The 22,601-nt window shown below is 49.0% G+C and overlaps 1 protein-coding gene across 1 annotated transcript in view; it reads right to left on the reverse strand.

Moving 5' to 3' along the window:
- Positions 1–22,601, reverse strand: part of col24a1 (collagen type XXIV alpha 1) — a 677,579-nt gene that overhangs the window by 64,508 nt on the left and 590,470 nt on the right. The window contains exons 48-49 of the mRNA XM_085983549.1: positions 11,498–11,605; positions 9,344–9,454 (exon numbers count right to left, since the gene is read on the reverse strand). Of these exons, the coding sequence (XP_085839675.1) occupies positions 9,344–9,454; positions 11,498–11,605 (219 nt within the window). The remainder of the gene's footprint in view (positions 1–9,343; positions 9,455–11,497; positions 11,606–22,601) is intronic.

Here is a 22,601-nt window from a genome sequence, read left to right on the forward strand (position 1 = left end):
CGCCGCACTGTCGGAAGGACAGTACTGAGGGAAGGCAGCACTGTTGGAGGGGCAGTACTGAGGGAGGGCTGCACTGTCGGAGGGGCAGTACTGAGGGAGCGCTGCACTGTCGGAGGGGCAGTACTGTGTGAGCGCCGCACTGTCGGAGGGGCAGTACTGAGGGAGCGCTGCACTGTCGGAGGGGCAGTACTGAGGGAGCGCTGCACTGTCGGGAGGGCAGTACTGAGGGAGCGCTGCAGTGTCGGAGGGGCAGTACTGAGGGAGCGCTGCACTGTCGGAGGGGCAGTACTGAGGGAGCGCTGCACTGTCGGAGGGGCAGTAGTAAGGGAGTGTCGCACTGTCGGAGGGGCAGTACTGAGGGAGCGCTGCACTGTCGGAGGGGCAGTACTGAGGGAGCGCTGCACTGTCGGAGGGACAATACTGAGGGAGGGCTGCACTGTCGGAGGGGCCGTACTGAGGGAGTGTCGCACTGTCGGAGGGACAGTACTGAGGGAGCGACGCACTGTCGGAGGGACAATACTGAGGGAGGGCTGCACTGTCGGAGGGGCCGTACTGAGGGAGGGCTGCACTGTAGGAGGGGCAGTACTGAGGGAGGGCTGCACTGTCGGAGGGTCAGTACTGAAGGAGCGCCGCACTGTCAGAGGGGCAGTACTGAGGGAGCACTGCACTGTCGGAGGGGCAGTCCTGAGGGAGCGCTGCACTGTCAGAGGGGCAGTACTGAAGGAGCGCCGCACTGTCAGAGGGGCAGTACTGAGGGAGCGCTGCACCGTCGGAGGGGCAGTACTGAGGGAGCGCCGCACTGTCGGAGGGGCAGTACTGAGTGAGCGCCGCACTGTCGGAGGGGCAGTACTGAGGGAGCGCTGCACTGTCGGAGGGGCAGTACTGAGGGAGCGCCGCACTGTCGGAGGGGCAGTACTGAGCGAGTGCCGCACTGTCAGAGGGGCAGTACTGAGGGAGCGCTGCACTGTCGGAGGGGCTGTACTGAGGGAGCGCTGCACTGTCGGAGGGGCCGTACTGAGGGAGGGCTGCACTGTCGGAGGGGCAGTACTGAGGGAGCGCTGCACTGTCGGAGGGGCAGTACTGAGGGAGTGTCGCACTGTCAGAGGGACAGTACTGAGGGAGCGCCGCACTGTCGGAGGGACAATACTGAGGGAGGGCTGCACTGTCGGAGGGGCCGTACTGAGGGAGGGCTGCACTGTTGGAGGGGCAGTACTGAGGGAGCGCTGCACTGTCGGAGGGGCAGTACTGAGGGAGCGCTGCACTGTCGGAGGGGCAGTACTGAGGGAGGGCTGCACTGTCGGAGGGACAATACTGAGGGAGCGCTCCACTGTCGGAGGGGCCGTACTGAGGGAGGGCTGCACTGTCGGTGGGGCAGTACTGAGGGAGCGCCGCACTGTCGGAAGGACAGTACTGAGGGAGGGCAGCACTGTCGGAGGGGCAGTACTGAGGGAGGGCTGCACTGTCGGAGGGGCAGTACTGAGGGAGCGCTGCACTGTCGGAGGGGCAGTACTGAGTGAGCGCCGCACTGTCGGAGGGGCAGTACTGAGGGAGCGCTGCACTGTCGGAGGGGCAGTACTGAGGGAGCGCTGCACTGTCGGGAGGGCAGTACTGAGGGAGCGCTGCAGTGTCGGAGGGGCAGTACTGAGGGAGCGCTGCACTGTCAGAGGGGCAGTACTGGGGGAGCGCTGCACTGTCGGAGGGACAGTACTGAGGGAGCGCTGCACTGTCGGAGGGGCAGTTATGAGGGAGCGCTGCACTGTCGGAGGGGCAGTACTGAGGGAGCGCTGCACTGTCGGAGGGACAGTACTGAGGGAGCGCTGCACTGTCGGAGGGGCAGTACTGAGGGAGCGCCGCACTGTCGGAGGGACAATACTGAGGGAGCGCTGCACTGTCGGAGGGTCAGTACTGAGGGAGTGCTGCACTGTCGGAGGGACAGTACTGAGGGAGGGCTGCACTGTCGGAGGGACAGTACTGAGGGAGGGCTGCACTGTCGGAGGGACAGTACTGAGGGAGGGCTGCACTGTCGGAGGGACAGTACTGAGGGAGTGCTGCATTGTCGGAGGGGCAGTACTGAGGGAGGGCTGCACTGTCGGAGGGTCAGTACTGAGGGAGCGCTGCACTGTTGGAGGGGCAGTACTGAGGGAGCGCCGCACTGTTGGAGGGGCAGTACTGAGGGAGTGCTGCATTGTTGGAGGGTCACTACTGAGGGAGTGCTGCATTGTCGGAGGGGCAGTACTGAGGGAGTGCTGCACTGTCGGAGGGTCAGTACTGAGGGAGTGCTGCATTGTCGGAGGGACAGTACTGAGGGAGCGCTGCACTGTCGGAGGGGCAGTACTGCGGGAGTGCTGCACTGTCGGAGGGGCCGTCTTTCGGAGGAGAAGTTAAACCGAAGCCCCGTCTGCCCTCTCAGGTGGACGTAAAAGATCCCATGCCCACTCTTCGAAGAATAGCAGGGGAGTTCACCCCGGCGTCCTGGGCCAATGTTTATTCCTCAATCAAAGCCTAAAAACAGATTATCTGGTCGTTAGTTTATTGCTGTTTGTGGGAGCTTGCTGTGCTCAAATCGGCTGCCGCATTTCCCACAATACAACAGTGACTATACTTGAAAAGTACTTCATTGGCTGTGTGGTGTATGTGCCTTTAAGAGCAATTATGGTGTATGTGCCTTTAAGAGCCCCAGGTGTGCGTAATGCCGGTAATTGCCACTTGGGCTATATAAGCCTGTGTATTGTGTATATCCTTTAGAAACCCCCCCCCCACCCACCCCACCCACCCCACCCACCCCACCCACCCCACCCCACCCCACCCCACCCCACCCCACCCCCCCCCACCCCCCCACCCCCCCCCACCCCCCCACCCCCCCACCCCCCCCCAGACTTGCTTAGTAAATACCTATGAACCAACTCCTGTCTTCAGTGTCTTTATCTCCACACGGACACTACAGTGGCGACGAAGTGGAAACGGACTTACCTGCAATTCGGCAGCACCTCAAGGACATCGATTCCTCCAGCGTCCAGAAGACTCAAGGAAGTAAGAGAAACTGTGGTTTCACCAGCTGGCCAAGCTGGTGGCAGGTACTGCGCTAATCCTTCCTTCCTGGGCGTCAGGCTGGAGCTCCAGCGGCGGGCTCTACAGCTGAGACAGGCAGCGAAATCGGAGGCAAGCAATAACGGACTGGGAGGGTGCACTCGAGAGACGGCCGGCGCGGCAAGCAGGTCAGCGTTTAGACCTGCGTCGGGAACGAGTCTCCAACAGTGAATAAACGGAAACCACAGTAAAACAGCGTTGTTATCGGTAGCAGCGGCGGGAAAGCGCGGGAAGCGCCATATCGTTGCTACAGAGAGAAAAAAAAAGCACGGGAAGTGCCATATCTTTTCTGAAATGCCTAAATCTGGTAATATTGAGGCTTTTGATGGCGAAATAGAAGATTGGACCACATACGTGGAAAGAGTAGAGGTTTATTGCACTGCAAATGGAATAACAGATGAAAAAAAAGCTTCAGTACTTCTGAATTTAATGGGCGCGAAGACATACGGGCTGTTACAAAATTTAATCACTCCAGCCAAACCAAAGGACAAGACTTTTAAAGAAATTGTTGATACCCTGCAGGAGCATTTAAACCCAACACCGCTGCTGATAGCGGAACGATTCAAGTTCTTCAAGAGAAATCAACACAAGAATGAAAGTAACGCTGATTACCTAACCGAATTAAGAAAGCTGTCAAAGTACTGCCAATTCGGAGCAGGACTATCGGATTATCTTCGAGACAAATTTGTTTGCGGTCTCTTAAGTGAAGGAACACAAAAAAGACTGCTTTCTGAAAAAGATTTAACATTGGACAAAGCTTTCAGTATGGCTGTATCATATGAAGCAGCAGCAAAAGGAGCTGCAGAGATACAACAAGAGACACAGGACTTCGGCACCCATAAAATGACACAGGAGTTCGGAAGATGTTATCGCTGCGGCAGATCCACCCATAACCAGAGGGACTGCTGGTTCAAGGGCAAAGCATGCAGGCAATGTGGTAAGATTGGACACATTGGACCAATCTGATTGAATTTTTCGAGGGGGTGACTAGGTGTGTGGATGAGGGAAATGCTGTGGATGTGGTTTACATGGACTTCAGTAAAGCTTTTGACAAGGTCCCGCATAGGAGACTGGTCAAGAAGGTAAGAGCCCATGGGATCCAGGGGGCCTTGGCGCGTTGGATCCTAAACTGGCTGAGTGGCAGGAGGCAGAGGGTGATGGTTGAAGGTTGCTTTTGTGACTGGAAGCCTGTGTCCAGTGGGGTACCTCAGGGATCGGTGCTGGGTCCCTTGCTGTTTGTGATCTACATTAATGATTTGGATGAGAATGTAAAGGGTATGATCAGTAAGTTCGCGGATGACACGAAAATTGGTGGGGTGGTAAATTGCGAGGAGGAAAGCCTCAGGCTACAGGACAATATTAACGGGTTGGTCAGATGGGCGGAAAAGTGGCAAATGGAATTTAACCCGGAAAAGTGCGAGGTGATGCATTTTGGACGGACAAATAAGGCAAGGGAATACACAATGAGTGGTAGGACCCTAGGAAGTACAGAGGGTCAGAGGGACCTTGGTGTACATGTACATAGATCCCTGAAGGCAGCGGAACAGGTAGATAAGGTGGTTAAAAAGGCTTATGGGATACTTGCCTTCATTAGCAGAGGCATAGAATATAAGAGCAGGGAGGTTATGATGGAGCTGTACAAAACGCTGGTGAGGCCACAGCTGGAGTACTGTGTGCAGTTCTGGTCGCCTCACTATAGGAAGGATGTGATTGCTTTGGAGAGGGTGCAGAGAAGATTCACCAGGATGTTACCTGGGATGGAGCGCCTCAGCTATGAAGAGAGACTGGACAGGCTGGGGTTGTTTTCCTTGGAGCAAAGAAGGCTGAGGGGGGACCTGATTGAGGTGTACAAAATGATGAGGGGCATAGATAGGGTAGATAAAGAGGAACTTTTCCCCTTAGTAGGGGGGTCAATAACAAGGGGGCACAGATTCAGGGTAAGGGGCAGGAGATTTAGGGGGGATTTGAGGAGGAACTTTTTCACCCAGAGGGTGGTTGGAAGCTGGAACTCACTGCCTGAAAGGGTGGTAGAGGCATGAACCCTCACAACATTCAAGAAGCATTTGGATGAGCACTTGAAATGCCATTGCATACAAGGCTATGGACCAAATGCTGGAAAATGGGATTAGACTGGACAGGGAGGGATGGGCGGCGCAGACACGATGGGCCAAAGGGCCTCTTTCTGTGCTGTAAAACTCTATGACTCTGACTCTATTGCACGGGTATGCCAATCTGGACAAAATAAATCCACTGACAGAAAACAAAAAATCAATAAAGAAAAGTACAGGAAGGTACAAATGATGACGGACAATAGCTCCGAAGACCAGAATAGCGATAGCGACTCCGGAAACAAGAGACTAAGCTGTCTCAAATTACATAATGTACTTGCCAAAGAGGATTACCAAACCATTTGGGTTACCCTCACAATAGCAGGGTCCCCAGTTAAAATGGAGCTAGATACAGGATCAGCTCTAACCGTAATAAATCAACGAGATTACGAGAGGCTATTTTCGCATATACCTCTAAAAGACACACCCATTATCTTAAAAACATATACGGGGCAGAAAGTCTACCCCAAAGGAAAAATAATGGTGCCTGTGGTATACAACGGCAAAGAAATACAAAAGTTGTATTTATACATTCTACAAGATGGTGGTCCACCGTTGTTGGGACGTGAATGGATAAGGAAGATACGTTTAGACTGGCACTCCATTCAGGCACTGACGGTGACCAGTAAGGAAAAAAACAATGATGACATCATACCTGAACGATTAAAAGACATCTTGGCCAACGCCAAAGAAGTGTTTCAAGAGAAACTAGGAACCTTGAAAGGCATCACCGCCTCAATAAAAGTGGAAGATACAGCAATTCCAAAAATTTTTAAGGCAAGACCGGTGCCATACGCAATACGTCCGGCAGTCGAGGCAGAGCTGAAGAATTTGGAAAAGGCAGGCGTATTATCCAAAATAGATTGGAGTGAATGGGCAACACCCATCGTTCCAGTCATGAAAAAAACATTGAAAAATAACTCTGAGGAACAGAAAAAAATTCGCATCTGTGGGGACTTTAAGGTGACTGTAAACCCGGTCCTTCACACGGTACAGTATCCTCTTCCGAGAATAGAAGATACTTTCGCCTCACTATCCGGAGGGAAACGTTTCACAAAAATTGATTTGGCACAGGCATATCTACAGATGGAGGTTGAGGAGACCTCTAAAAAGTATCTCACAATAAACACACACAAAGGCCTGTACCAGTACAATCGACTGGTTTTTGGAATAGCATCAGCCCCAGCTATCTGGCAAAGAGCTATGGAGCAAGTCCTGCAAGGGATTCCGGGGACTCAATGCTACCTAGACGACATCCTTATAACAGGAGAAAACGACAACGAGCACCTTGCCAATTTGGAGCAGGTGCTCACTAGGCTGAAAGAACGGGGCCTACGAGCAAATCGCCCCAAGTGTGAATTTTTCCAAAATCAGATATCATATTGTGGCCACATAATTAATAAGGAAGGGTTGCATAAGTCACCTGAAAAAATTGAAGCAGTTATAAAAGCCCCAGCACCTGAAAATGTTTCACAATTAAGGTCATTCTTGGGATTAATAAATTACTATCATAAATTTTTACCGAACTTATCAACTATTCTACACCCTCTTAATGATCTTCTACAGACAGGAGTGATTTGGAAATGGAACGAAGACTGTAAACGTGCCTTCCATAAATGTAAAGACTTAATCACATCCGAGAAAATTTTGGCTCATTACAACCCATCACTACCAATCAGACTGGCATGCGATGCATCCCCTTACGGCATAGGAGCGGTATTGTCCCATAGATTCCCTGATGGCTCGGAACGGCCGATAGCTTTTGCGTCACGCTCATTGAACTCAGCTGAGCGTAACTATGCCCAGATAGACAGGGAAGCACTCAGCCTGGTATGGGGAGTGAAGAAATTCAACCATTACCTACACGGACAAAAATTTACCTTGCTGACTGACCATCAACCCCTCATCTCCATATTCAACCCTAAAAAAGGTGTCCCCATTATGACGGCACAAAGACTACAGAGGTGGTCCCTTTTTCTAGGGGCACACCAATACAACAGTGAATACAAAGGGTCAAAACAGCATGGGAATGCTGACGGTTTATCACGCCTACCGTTGCCAACGATAGAAGAGGCACCTACAGTAGACCCAGTAGAGATATTCCACTCTACCATAGTGGAATGTCTACCGGTGACAAATTCTGCCATTGAAAGGGAGACAAGAAATGACCCTACTCTCTCACGGGTCTACGATTTAACAGTGAAGGGATGGCCAGCACATGGCGAACCACTGTTGCCAGCATTCTCGCAAAGAAGAGAACAGCTGTCAGTGTGCCGAGGAACCTTGATGTGTGGATCCAGAGTGGTGATTCCACCCAAACTCCAGGATAAAGTGCTAAAGGAGCTTCACGAGGGGCATCTGGGTGGAGTGAAAATGAAGAACCTAGCTAGGGCGTTTGTATGGTGGCCAGGTATCGATGGAGACATCGAAGACATGACCAAGAGCTGCCTAGGATGCCAGAAGGTCCAAAATGCTCCGCCACAGGCCCCTCTACATCCATGGGAGTGGCCCTCAACTCCCTGGCAAAGGGTGCACATCGACTTTGCTGGTCCATTTATGGACTCAATGTTCTTAATCGCAGTTGATGCACACTCCAAGTGGCCGGAGGTAATAAAGATGTCCTCCACCACCACGGAAAAAACCATCACAGTATTAAGGACCATATTTGCCAGGAATGGGCTGCTGGAGCAGATATGTTCTGATAATGGACCGCAATTTGTGTCCGAAGAATTCAGAAAGTTCTTAAAGAACAATGGGGTAAAGCACTACACGTCCGCCCCATACCATCCCGCCACCAATGGATTGGCTGAAAGGTTTGTCCAGACCTTCAAGAAGGCCATCAAGGCCATGGGTAATGAAGACATAAAACTTCAGCACAAGGTGGATAACTTCTTATTTGCATATAGGAATGCAACGCATATGGTTACTAACCAAACTCCCGCCATGATGTTCTACAATAGAAACCTAAGATGCCGGCTGGATTTGGTCAAGCCCAACATCCGAAGGGATGTGGAGAACCGGCAGTTTCAGGGCATGAATGAAAGGCCAACTAGGGCCTTCCAGATAGGCCAACCGGTTTTGGCCCGGGACTACCGTACCGAGAAATGGCAGCCTGGAATTATCTGCACACGATTAGGACCACTGATGTATACCGTGGACATCGGAGACAGCATAATAAGGCGCCATGCTGACCAAATCATCAAGTCATCCGAAAAGGGACAACCTACACCACCACTCTATACATCTAACGATGAAGTAGAGATACCCATATCTACCTCCGATCCGGTGATACTGGAGCCCGATGAACCCGACACTGGCCTTCAAGCCGAATCAGCCTTGCCAGAAGAACCTACTACACCACCAGAAACTACTACACCCCCGAGGCGTTATCCGGACCGAGTCAGGAAGCCTCCTGAGAGACTAACTTATAATTAATTAATACAGCAATGTATATTATTTTGCATATAACATGTAATTAATAATTACTTAAAATATGATGTACTAGTTAGCTAGAAGGGGAGGAATTGTGGTGTATGTGCCTTTAAGAGCCCCAGGTGTGCGTAATGCCGGTAATTGCCACTTGGGCTATATAAGCCTGTGTATTGTGTATATCCTTTAGAAAACCCCCCCCCAGACTTGCTTAGTAAATACCTATGAACCAACTCCTGTCTTCAGTGTCTTTATCTACACACGGACACTACAGGCTGCAAAGCGTTTTGGGACGTCCTGTGGTTGTGAAAGGCGCTATAAAAATGAAAGTCTTTCTTTCTTTTACTGATCTGGAACAGGAAGCCGGGTTGAATGGTTCTCGTGCATCAGAGAGATATGGAGGGCAATAGTGTCTCTACAGATGTTTCAACTAACCCGACACAGACTAAGACTTCTCGTCTGTACGGCTCAGCAATATGTTGGTTTTGCTAACCAATGGCGGTGGGGGCGAGGGGCTGGCTTCAATCTCACCAATTAAGCTTTGTAAACTTTTAGAACATAAGAACAGAAGACGCCGTCTCCTGAGACTCTGCCCCCTAGTCCTAGACTCTCCAGCCAGGGGGAAACAACCTCTCAGTATCTACCCTGTCAATCCCCCTCAGAATCTTGAGATCACCTCTCATTCTTCTAAACTCCAGAGAGTTTTGGTTAACCCTTACCTCATGCCCTTTCGGACCAGGATCTCCAAAGGTTCCTTGATCACCCTGCACTCCAACTGGCCCTCTTCGTACACCTTGGTACCCAGGTTGACCTGGCAGACCTCGCTCTCCCTGCCGAGACATGAACAGCGTTAGATGGCATGGTTCAAAGGGGGGGGGCGGAAATTGGCTTGCGCCCCCTTTGGGGTGATAACTTTGCCGGGGCGCTACTTTTGAACATGTTAGCGCCCCCGTGCCCGAAATCCACTGGTAGCGCCCCAAGCAGGAGGCGGGGGCGTCACTGGGAGCACTCCCCCTCTCTCTTGGGGCGCTGCCATTGAATATCACGGCGTCTCGCGCGTCGGCACGTAGCGCCGCGGTACTGCAGGCCTCCCTCCACTGGTAAAAGGAGAGGGGCCTAGCGCAGTGCGCACCGGGGCCCTGCTGGATCACCGGCAAAAGAGCCCGGCACTCGAGGAGCGCCGGGCTGACCGATCGCAGCCGGCACCGCGCAGGAGGAGGCGAGAGAGGGCAGGTGCTGGCAGGAGGCCCCCAAATAAATGGCCGCCCGGCACCTGCCCTTTAATTATCGCTGCCCTGGCTGTAAAAACGCCCCCCTGACCCTGTCGGACATAGCGTCCGGCAGTAGGTTAGGGGCGCAAGCCAAGTTTGTGGCCGGTGCGCTACGCACGGCGATGACGTCATCGCTGCAGGGTGCTACCGTCGCTGCTAAGCTCCCGCTGAATTTCGCGGGAGGCGTTAGCGGCGCCACGCTCGGGCGCTAGGTTCTTTGCCACCCGTTAGCGCCCCCCCCCCCCCGCTCAGGGCACTAACGGGAGGCGCAAAGCAACCACATTTTTCCCCCATAGAACCTTGGTTAGGCCACACTTGGAGCACTGTGAACGCATTCTAAAAAGATATCGAGGCATTGGAAAAGATGCAAAAAAGGTTGTGGGGCTGAAGGAGATTACAGAGATAGGGAGGGGTGAGGCCATGGAGCAGGCTCGAGGGGCCGAATGGCCCACTCCTGCTCCTATCTTCTCTGTTTCTATGTTTACAAGGATGATACCAGAACTGAGAGGCGGAAAGTCCTTAGTGCCCCGTTATCGCCCGCCAAAGGCGGAGAGGTTTGGGGAGGGAATTCCAGAGCTTAGGGCCCAGGCAGCTGAAGGCACGGCCACCAATGGTGGGGCGATTAAAATCGGGGATGCTCAAGAGGCCAGAATTGGAGGAGCGCAGAGATCTCGAGGGGGTTGTAGGGCTGGAGGAGATTACAGAAATAGGGAGGGGCGAGGCCATGGAGGGATTTGAAAACAAGGATGAGAATTTTGAAATCGAGGCGCTGCTTAACCGGGAGCCAATGTAGGTCAGCGAGCACAATCCATGAACTTGTTTTTTTTTCATTCGTGGAATGTGGGCATCGCCAGCAAGGCCGGCATTTATCGCCCATCCCTAGTCGTCCCTTTGGATGTTGGCGGTGAGCCGCCTTCTTGAACCGCTGCAGTCCGTGTGCTGATAGGTAGGGAGTGCTGTTGGGGAGGGAGTTCCAGGATTTTGACCCAGCGACGAAGAAGGATCGGCCGATTTAGGTCCAAGTCAGGATGGTGTACGACTTGGATGTGGTGATGCTCCCATGAGCCTGCTGCCCTTGTAAGCGGATATGGCCGCTAACATGAATCAGTCATTCATGGAAGACAGACTTATGAAATAATACTGAGCGGCCTGCGGGTGGCGCTGTCCAGGGAGAGTATAAATACTCAGGCACGGGCCCAGCTTGCGCAGGACATTCTTAACAGGAACTAGTGAAGGACACAACTAGACCTCCATGTTGTAAAACAGTTGATTAAAGCTTTGTTTAACGCTTAGACCAAGTGCCTAGTAGTTTTTCTTACATTAGCCGCTATTGGACTGGCGTGGGTATAATGTAGTCCCTCGCCAACCTCCCCCCCCCACCCCGTTTGGCCCGTTCTGGAGTTTCCAGAAAGATTGGAGGAAGGCACTTTTTGTATCTGTTCCCTTCGCTGGTGACCACCTGAAAAGTGTCAGGACTAATGGGATTAGACCACCAGTTCTGCCTTTTCTGTCGTGCCTATTCCTGCAAATTTCCTCGCCCTCAACTCAGCTCCAGTCGTGATACAGTCAGAAAAGGAAGAGGTGGCATTGAGGTTTAATTACCTTTGGTCCTCGTTGGCCTCCGTCACCCACAACACCAGGTTCTCCGGGAGCTCCCCGTGGTCCAGGATAACCAGCCAGCCCGAGTAACCCAAGGTTGCCCAGATCGCCCTGTGGTAAGTACATCAACTCATGAAACATTCATTCAAACTAGGAAGCACTGATTGTCCAAAAGAACAGATTTAATCACGGGGCGTACATCAGAACGTAAGAAATAGGAGCAGGAGTAGGCCATACGGTCCCTCGAGCCATTCAATAAGATCATGGCTGATCTTCGACCTCAACTCCACTTTCCCCATCCCAGATCTCCATATCCCTTGATTCCTTTAGTGCCCAAAAATCTCTCGATCTCAGCCTTGAATATACTCAACAACAGCCTCCACAGCCCTCTGGGGTAGAGAATTCCAAAGATTCGCCAGCCTCTGAGTGAAGAAATTTCTCCCCATCTCAGTCCTAAATGGCCGACCCCTTATCCTGAGACTGTGACCCTTGGTTCCAGACTCTCCAGCCAGGGGGAACAGCCTCTCAGCATCTACCCTGCCAAGCCCTCTAAGAATTTTGCATGTTTCAATGAGATCACCTCTCATTCTTCTAAACTCCAGAGAGTATAGGCCCATTCTACTCAATCTCTCATGTTTCTGTAAAGGAAATATATCCTGGTCAATACAGGTACAACCCCGGTAATCCGGCACCCTCGGGACCAGGCCGGTGCCGGACCATTGAAAATTCCGAACCACTGAAGGATTCCTTGTACTGAAACCAAAATTCGAGGGGGAAGTGCAACGAGGACTTTCTGGAGGCCGAGCTGGCTGCAGTACTGGAAGTGCTTACAAGTGGAATAGACACTTCGCCATGCAGTCACAGAGCATAATTAAACCCAATGGCCTAGAAATTGTCTATAGCCCCGTTTGGGGCGCCAGCCTCGCCAGGGCGCTAAAAGTAGCGCCCCGGAAGCATTCGCGGCTGCCCGCCGGAAAGGGGAGGGGCCTTGTGATGTGTCAAATAACTGCCTGAATCCAAGAGGTTAAAGCTTAAAACTAAAGGCTTTTATTAAGTAAGAACATGGCATTGAGTTAACACAAGGCAGCCATCATTCATCACCGACCCAGCCCTTATGAGTAAGACACACACCAATCCGGAGGATCCAGAGGGGCGGGGCTAGGGAGGAGCATTAGTGGTTACATCTGTAGAACATTCCAGACATTAGCAAGTACAACAACAACAGACAATACAAATGCCAGAACACAGAGTTATTTCATCACACCTTGTTCAGCGCGATCTGGGGCCCAGCTGGGCCCCCGAGGATCGCGAGTGCCGGCAAAAGAGCCCGGCACCGAGGAGAAGTGCCGGGCTCTTGGAACGCAGCCGGCACTCCACCGGTTTCAATTCGTGCCGGGCCACTGAAGGTGCCGGACCGTCGGGTGCCGGATTACCGGTGTTGTACCTGTAGTTGAAATGATCTGGTCATGTCGGATGATGTTTAGCCCCTCACCTCAACATTGTAATAAACAAAACATAACTGAAGCATAATAAGCAGCTTGAATTTTGTGCTGCTTATTGCCTTTGCTTAGTTAAACTACAAGGAGACGCTAGGCTGCCCCAGTGCCATCCAACAAAACAACATCACAAAGAGCCCCCTTTGTAGAGAGGCAGAACTAATGAAGAACATTTTTTTAAATTCATTCACAGGATGTGGGCGTCGCTGGCAATTATTATTGCCCATCCCTTTCTTTCTGTTCTATATTTATGAAATGAATTAACTGAATTTAAATTCGACAGCTGCCGTGGTGGGATCTGAAGTCATGACTCCTGATCATTAATCTAGTCCAGTAACATTACCATTATGTTACCATTCCCAGGTGCACGTAACTTAACCACAAAACCAAAGGAAACTTATAAAACTTAAATAATGGCCTGGGTTTTGTGGTGAGTGGAGAAGGAGCGGCTGATCTGATTAAGAGAGAGAGGTAAAAGAGACAAAACAGAAAAAGTTAAAAAAAATATAATTGGAATTTTATTTAAAAAAAAATCTAAAACACTAATTCACTTCTGAAGGAATGAGACTCCACACTTGTAAAATTTAATTTTCAGGGCCAGAGAGGTTGTCTGGCAATAATTCTCTTGTATCACGCTGTTAAAAATTCACTTACCCCTGAATGCACCAGCCCTAACTTTTTCTGGCATCTTTGACGAGCAAGTACAGCAACTTCACGCCGTTGCATGTATTTCAATGCTGAGTCTATCGGCGAGGTACTGTTACAGCGCAGCCTGTGGAGGAGCAGGGTAACTCGGACCGCAACCTCCGGATTTCAGCGTTCAGCGTCAAAGTGGACTCTTGAAGTTGCTGTCCGATTTACTCCATAATAACGATGCGCGCTGATAGACTCACTGCTATTCTCAACACGAATTCCGGGCCATTAACATTACTACTATTATTCCACTATGCACTCCTGTCCCTGCGGTGCCTACTGGTCGCAGAAGGACTCAAGCGTACCGGCGGACACCGCGTGCTCCTTCTCCAAGGAGACCCGGGCACGACATTGCCGTGGAAGAGAGGCTAGGCCAGAGCGACCGCACCCCCCTCGCTGCGGGCTGTGTGGACACTGTGAATGTCGTGTCGGTTGTTGCTGAGGATGTCTTACTGTATTTTGGGGATGGGCATTAATTCTGGCCTCGCCACCGACATCCACATCCCATAAACGAATAAAAATAAATGACTACATGATACCCTTCCCTGCTCCCTGCCTGCACACCATAGAAACATAGAAGATAGGAGCAGGAGTAGGCCATTCGGCCCCTTGAGCCTGCTCCGCCATTCAATGAGATCATGGCTGATCATCCAAACTCAGTACCCTGTCCCTGCCTTCTCCCCATATCCCTTGATCCCTTTAGCCTTAAGAAATATATCTAACTCCTTCTTGAATATATTTAATGAATTGGCCTCAACTGCCTTCTGTGGTAGAGAATTCCACAGGTTCACCACTCTCTGGGTGAAGAAATTCCTCCTCATCTCTGTCCTAAATGGCTTACCCCTTATCTTTAGACTGTGACCCCTGGTTCTGGACTCCCCCGCCATCGGAAACATCCTTTCTGCATTTAGTCTGTCTAGTCCTGTTAGAATTTTATAAGTTTCAATGAGATCCCCTCTCATTCTTCTAAACTCCAGCGAGTATAAGCCCAATCGACCCAATCTCTCCTCATACGTCATTCCTGCCATCCCAGGTATCAGTCTGGTGAATCTTCGCTGCACTCCCTCCATGGCAAGAACATCCTTCCTCAGATAAAGCGACCAAAACTGCACACAATACTCAAGGTGTGGTCTCACCAAGGCCATGTTTAAATTAAACAATTGCACAGTCCCATGTTCTCACTGCTGATGGGTGCAAACCACTGCTAATAACATATAGGAACATAGGAACAGGAGGAGGCCATTCAGCCCCTCGAGCCTGTTCCGCCATTCAGTGAAATCATGGCTGATCTGTATCCTAACTCCATCCACCTGCCTTGGCTCCATACCCTTTTATACCCTTGGCTAGCAACAATCTATCAATCTCAGATTTAAAATGATTAATTGAGCTAGCATCTACTGTCTTTTGTGGGAGAGAGTTCCACACCTCTACCAGTTTCCTGCCTTCTCTCCTGAATGGCCTGGCTTAGAGTTTAAGGTGATGTCCCCTTGTCCTAGACTCCCCTTCCCACCCGCGGAAAAAGTTTCTCTCTATCCACCCTGTCAATTCCTTTCAAAATCCTAAAAACCTCAATCAAATCCCCCCTTAACCTTACATATCCCAGGGAATAAAAGCCTAGTTTATGTAATCTCTCCTCATAATCTAACCCTTGGAGCCCTGGTAACATTCTGGTGAATCTACACTGCACACCTTCCAAGGCCAATATATCCTTCCTAAGGTGTGGTGCCCAGAACTGCTCACAGGACTCCAGATGTGGTCTAACCAGGGCTTTGTACAGCTGTAGCATAACTTCCTCCCCTTTCTATTCTAGCCCTCTAGTTATAAAGGCCAACGTTCCACTCGCCTTTTTGATTATTTTCTGCACCTGACAACTAATTTTTTTTTTGGTGATCCGTGTTCATGGAACCCCTATTTATATAGAACTTATAACAAAGAGAAAATGTCCTGAGGAATTTCACGGAGGTGTAATCAGACATCAATGGACATCACACCAAAGAAGGAAACATTAGGAGGGGTTGGTCAAAGAGATGTGTTTTCAGGAGGTTGTTGAAGGAGGAGAGGGAGGTGCCGAGACAGAGGGAATTCCAGAGTGTTGGAGCTTCTTACCTAAGAAGTTTTGGTCTCCTTACCGAAGAAAGGATATACTTGCCATAGAGGGAGTGCAGCGAAGGTTCACCAGACTGATTCCTGGGATGGCAGGACTGTCGTATGAGGAGAGATTGGGTCGACTAGGCCCGTATTCACTAGAGTTTAGAAGAATGAGAGGTGATCTCATTGAAACGTATAAAATTCTGACAGGGCTAGACAGACTGGATGCAGGGAGGATGTTTCCCCTGGCTGGGGCGGTCTAGAACGAGGGGTCACAGTCTCAGGATATGGGGTAGGACATTTAGGACTGAGATGAGGAGAAATTTCTTCACTCAGAGGGTGGTGAACCTGTGGAATTCTCCACCACAGAAGGCTGTGGAGGCCAAGTCACTGAATATATTTAAGAAGGAGATAGATAGATTTCTAGACACAAAAGGCATCAAGGGGTATGGGGAGAGAGCGGGAATATGGTATTGAGATAGAGGATCAGCCATGATCATATTGAATGGTGGAGCAGGCTCGAAAGGCCGAATGGCCTACTCCTGCTCCTATTTTACTATGTTTTTATCTTCCACATTCTCACCACTCTCTGGGTAAAGAAGTTTCTTCTGAATTCCCTATTGGATTTCTTGGTGACTATCTTATATTGATGGCCTCTAGTTTTGCTCTTCCCCACAAGTGGAAACGTTCTCTCTGTGTCTATTCTATCAAGCCCTTTCATAATTTTAAAGACCTCTATTAGGTCACCCCCTCACTTGTTCAACCTTTCCTGATAGGTATACCCTCGCATTTCCAGTATCATCCTTGTAAATCTTTTTTGCACCCTCTCCAGTGCCTCTATATCATCAAGTCATCATGGATAACAAAGCACATGCTGTAAATCTATGTATCATAATAACTATTTTGGTCTGTTAGCTGCCTGAACTCCCCGAAATTGAAACAATCCATACTTCCTTTCACATCAAATGGGAAAACAAATCCAAGTATAAGATAGTCACAAATAAATCCAATCTGGAATTCAGGAGAAACTTCTTTACCCAGAGAGTGGTGAGAATGTGGAACTCGCTACCACAGGGAGTGGTTGAGGCGAACAGCAGGGATGCATTTAAGGGGAAGCTAAATAAACACATGAAGGAGAAAGGAATAGAAGGATATGGGGTTAGATGCAGAAGAGTGGGAGGAGGCTGGTGTGGAGCATAAACACCGGCACGGACCAGTTGGGCCGAATGGCCTGTTTCTGTGCTGTTAATTCTGTGTATTTTTTTTGTAAAGTGCCATTCATAGCAAAAAAATAAAATTAATAAAAGCTGAATCACTTTTATTATGCCATTTGTATGTGGAAAAAAAGGTTATGCTTTTTTGAACCAGCAGAGGTCATGAAACTAGTGAGATTTAGATTTCGACAGTGTAACTTACTGGAGAGTGCACGGGACGTAGAGGTTTAGCAATTCAGCTTCTTCTGAGGGAAACTGGGGATGGCCAATAACCCAGTCTTTCCCGCTTTATAAGATTGCATTTTATTTTTAAACGCAAGGGGATGCATGGCAGATGCAGTATAATGTGGATAAATGCGAGGTTATCCACTTTGGTGGCAAAAACAGGAAGGCAATAGATTGGGAGAAGGGGAAGTGCAACGAGACCTGGGTGGCCTTGTGCACCAGTCGCTGAAGGTAAGCACGCAGGTGCAGCAGGCGGTTAAGAAGGCAAATGGTATGTTGGCCTTCGTAGCGAGAGGATTTGACTACAGGAACAAGGATGTCTTGCTGCAGTTGTACAGGGCCTTGGTGAGACCACATCTTGAGTATTGTGTGCAGTTTTGGTCGCCTTATCTGAGGAAGGATGTTCTTGCCATGGAGGGAGTGCAGCGAAGATTCACCAGACTGATACCTGGGATGGCAGGAATGACGTATGAGGAGAGATTGGGTCGATTGGGCTTATATTCGCTAGAGTTTAGAAGAATGAGAGGGGATCTCATTGAAACTTATAAAATTCTAACAGGACTAGACAGACTAGATGCAGGAAGGATGTTCCCAATGGCGGGGGAGTCCAGAACCAGGGGTCACAGTCTAAGGATAAGGGGTAAGCCATTTAGGACAGAGATGAGGAGGAATTTCTTCACCCAGAGAGTGGTGAACCTGTGGAATTCTCTACCACACAAGGCAGTTGAGGCCAATTCATTAAATATATTCAAGAAGGAGTTGGATATATTTCTTAAGGCTAAAGGGATCAAGGGATATGGGGAGAAAGCAGGGACAGGGTACTGAGTTTGGATGATCAGCCATGATCTCATTAAATGGCGGAGCAGGCTCGAGGGGCCGAATGGCCTACTCCTGCTCCTATCTTCTATGTTTCTATGTAGCCACATGGACAAGGAGTAGACTTTCTGCAATGTGGGTATTGGTGTGCTCCAGGGTTTCCTGATGCGTTGGCGTAGATTTTCCTGTCAAAATAGCGGTGAGGCCAATGGCGCTCGCCGTTAGTTATGCACAAATGGAACAGCAAATTCAGGCGAGGGGCAGATGCGCGGTGACATGAATCAGTCATTCATGAAAGAAAGACTTATGAAATAATACTGAGCGGCCTGCGGGTGGCGCTGTCGAAGGAGAGTATAAATACTCGGGCACGGGCCCAGCTTGCGCAGGACATTCTTAACAGGAACTAGTGAAGGACACCACTGGACCTCCATGTTGGAAAACAGTTGATTAAAGCTTTGTTTAACGCTTAGACCAAGTGCCTAGTAGTTTTCTTACATCATGCGGTTTAGCTCAAATACCCAAAGGTTGCTGTCTGCATTGCGCTGCTCCGCCGTTAGCTTCGCGGAAGTGGCACCTTGTCCTGAGTTCGTGAAAGGCGCTATACAAATGCAAGTCTTTCCTTCTTTTACATCGAATACAATTATTCAGCTTTTCACCGTATTCTCAAAACCCTTTTCCCAACAGAAATCCATCTCGTTGTCTTTCGTCAATGACCTTACTTGGTAATTTATTCCATAAATTAAATACCTTTTGGGTGAAAAATCTCTGCCTGACAACTTCTCCTAATCTTAACTTGCTAATGTTTCAAACTTGAGTGCCTTCATATTTGAACTTCTCTCTGCAGTCAAGTGCCTCCATCAATTACGTGAATTACTTTCCTATTCTACAAAGTTCCAACTGAATCATCTGAAAGTCTCCTTTTTTATTTTCTAAGCACCAGCTTTCTAAACTTTTCCTTAAAGCTGAATGACTACTATCCAGAATCGTATTCATTGCTCGGGACTCAAGAGGAAGTGTATCCTCCTTAGCAGTGGGTGATCAGCAGGTTTAAGCCGTATATAGCTGTGTGTAAATACCATGGGCATCCAAAACTCGGCTGCCCGTTTGCTAACTCGCACCAAGTCCCGTTCACCCATCTCCCCTGTGCTCGCTGACCTACATTGGCTCCCGGTTAAGCAAACTCTCATCCTTGTTTTCCAATCCCTCCATGGCCCCGCCCCTCCCTAGTTGTAATTTAGGGCAGAGTATAAATCAGGAAATTAGAGGCGCATGTAACAAGGGTAATACAGTAATCATGGGGGACTTTAATCTACATATAGACTGGGCAAACCAAATTTGCAGTAATAGTGTGGAGGACAAATTCATGGAATGGATGCAAGATAGTTTTCTGGATCAGTATGTTGAGGAACCAACTAGGGAACAGGTTATTTTAGATCTAGTATTGTGCAATGAGAAAGGGTTAATTAATAACCTTGTAGTAAAGGGGCCTTTAGGGAAGAGTGACCATAATATGATAGAATTTTATATTAAGTTTGAAAGTGATTTATTGAAATCCGAAACTAGGGTCTTTTTTTATTCATTTGTGGGATGTGGCCATCGCTGGCAAGGCCAGCATTTATTGCCCATCTATTTATTTTAAATCTATACAAAGCAAACTATGTAGGTATGAGGGGCGAGTTGGCTAAGGTAGATTGGGAAACCACATTAAACGGTATGATGGTAGACAAGCAATGGCTAGCATTTAAAGAAGTAATACATAATTTACAACAAATATACATTCCTTTAAGGCACAAAAACCTCACAGGAAAAGTGGTCCAACCGTGCCTAACATGACATGAGAGGTTAAAGATAGTATTAGAGCAAAGGAAGAGGCTTAAAATGTTGCCAAAAAGAGCAGTAAGCCTGAGGATTGGGAGGATTTTAGAATTCAGCAAAGGAGGACCAAGAAATTGATAAAGAAAGGGAAATAGAATATGACAGTAAACTAGCGAGAGACATAAAAACAGACTGCAAAAGCTTTCACAGGTATGTAAAAAGGAAAAGATTAGTGAAAGTAAATGTGGGTCCCTTACAGGCTGAGACAGGAGAAATTATAATGGGGAATAAGGAAATGGCAGAGAAATTAAACAAATACTTTGGGCAGGGTTTTCATTGGGCCGTGGTGGCGGGATTGGAGGCGTGTGGGGGGGTTAAAATTCCGAAATCGGGGGGCACGAACCCATCCCGCACCCAACCCGCATCCATGCCAGTTTCAAAGGAGGCGGGTACCCGACCCGCACTGGGACCCGCCTCCCCGAGGCGGGAAGGGGATTAGTGCCAATTAACTGCCTGTTAACAGGTAGGTAACAGGCAGTTTTTAGCCTAATCCCTATTTTTAATGTTGAAGTGTGGGATTCCCGACGGCTCCAAACCACGCCAAGTTAGAGGAGGCGGGCCGTCGGGATGAAGGGCTTGGAGGGGTCGAGATGTCCGGTGTTCAGGTGAGTGATGGGTGCATGAGTGCAAAGGTAAGTGTGTTTGGTGTGTGTAAAGTGTTTAAAGAAGTTTTACATACCTTTACTTACCTTTACAGCCTTCCTTCCTTCCGGTCTCGGGAGTCCCTCATCTCACCGGCACAGAAAGCAGAATGGCTGTGAGCTGTCAAAAATTGCAGCATTCAGCTTTCTGTTCCGGGGAGATCTCTAAATCATCCTGAGAGGAAGGAATTAACCTGGAGTACAGATTGTCAGTGTTTGGCAGCTTCAAACAGCTGTGAAACGCTGATATTTCATCTGTCAAAAGGTCTTGACAGATGAAATATCAATCTGTGACATCACCTGTTGCCGGGTGGCCCTTAATTGGCCTGCTGAGCCCGCTGGGCAGGCTCAACAAGATCAATCAAGTCAAAATCGCGTGGGTTGGCTAGAACTCGATGGAGGCGGGACTATAACCCTGAAAGTTGTAGACCCGCCTCCTACCCGACTCCTCAATGAAAATCCAGCCCTTTGTGTCTGTCTTCACAGAAGAAGACGCAAAAAACCTCCCGGAAATAGTGGAGAACCAAGGGTCCAGCGAGAATGAGGAACTGAAAGAAATTAGTATTAGTAAAAAAATAGTACTGGAGAAATTAATGGGACTGAAAGCCGATAAATCCCCTGGACCTGATGGCCTACATCCTAGGGTTTTGAAAGAGGTGGCTATAGAGATAGTGGATGTATTGGTTGTCATTTTCCAAAATTCCATTGATTCTAGAACGGTTCCCGTGGATTGGAAGGTAGCAAATGTAACCCCACTATTTAAGAAAGGAGGGAGAGAAAAAACTGGGAACTACAGATCAGTTAGCCTGACATCAGTTATCGGGAAAATGCTAGAAGATATTACAGGAAACTTTCTGGTATCCGGCACTGACGGGACGGAGTTGGTGCCGTCCCATCAAAACTGCCGTATAAACCAGCGCTAATGTTAAAACATACGGAGCTTCTCAGCTCCGTGTGAAACAACAAACCCTGTTGCTTAGCAACAGCTTCAAAACAGTCGGCTGCAGCTTAAAAGCGTCTCTGTAGCTAAGCAACAGCTTCAGCTAGACCTTGCAGAGCCTGACTGGGAAAAAAAAGCAACGAGAAGTAAAAAAACTTATAGGAAACGGCTCCTGAATTTTGCCGGTAGATAGAGCTTGCCGGACATTTAACCTCTGGTTAAACGAAAGTTTCCTGTATTAAGGACGTGGTAACAGGGCTCTTTGAAAATAATATTAGGATTGGGCAAAGTCAACACGGATTTATGAAAGGGAAATCGTGTTTGACGATTCTGTTAGAGTTTTTTGAGGTTGTAACTAGCAGGATAGATAATGGGGAACCAGTGGATGTGGTGTATTTGGATTTTCAGAAGGCATTGATAAGATAGAAACATAGAAACATAGAGATAGGAACAGGAGTAGGCCATTCGGCCCTTCGAGCCTGCTCCGCCATTCAATGAGATCATGGCTGATCTTCGTCTGAGATCATAGCTGATCTTACCAGTTCAGTACCCCGTCCCCGCCTTTTCTCCGTAACCCTTAATCCCCTTAGCCTTCAGAAATATATCCAATTCTCTCTTGAAAATATTTATTGAATTAGCCTTCACAGCCCTCTGTGGCAGGGAATTCCACAGGCTCACCACTCTTTGAGTGAAGAAATTCTTCCTCATCTCTGTTTTAAATGATTTGCCCGCTATTTTTAGACTGTGGCCCCTGGTTCTGTGCTCCCCGGCCATTGGAAACATTCTCTCTGAATTCAGCCTGTCCAGGCCTGCCATAATTTTATATGTTTCGATGAGATCCCCTCTCAATCTTCTAAACTCCAGTGAGTACAAGCCCAAACTATTTAATCTCTCTTCGTAGGTCATTCCCGCCATTCCAGGTATCAGCCTGGTGAATCGCCGTTGCACTCTTTCCATGGCAAGAACATCCTTCCGCAGATGGGGCGACCAAAACTGTACACAATACTCCAGATGCGGTCTCACCAGCACCTTGTACAGCTGTAGTAAGGTATCCCTATTCCTATACTCGAACCCCCTTGATATGAAGGCCAACATACCATTTGCCTTCTTAATCGCCTG

The sequence above is a fragment of the Somniosus microcephalus genome, chromosome 3, assembly GCF_052327205.1.
Source record: "Somniosus microcephalus isolate GS21.2 chromosome 3, FLI_Smic_1.0, whole genome shotgun sequence".
Lineage (NCBI taxonomy): Eukaryota > Metazoa > Chordata > Chondrichthyes > Squaliformes > Somniosidae > Somniosus > Somniosus microcephalus.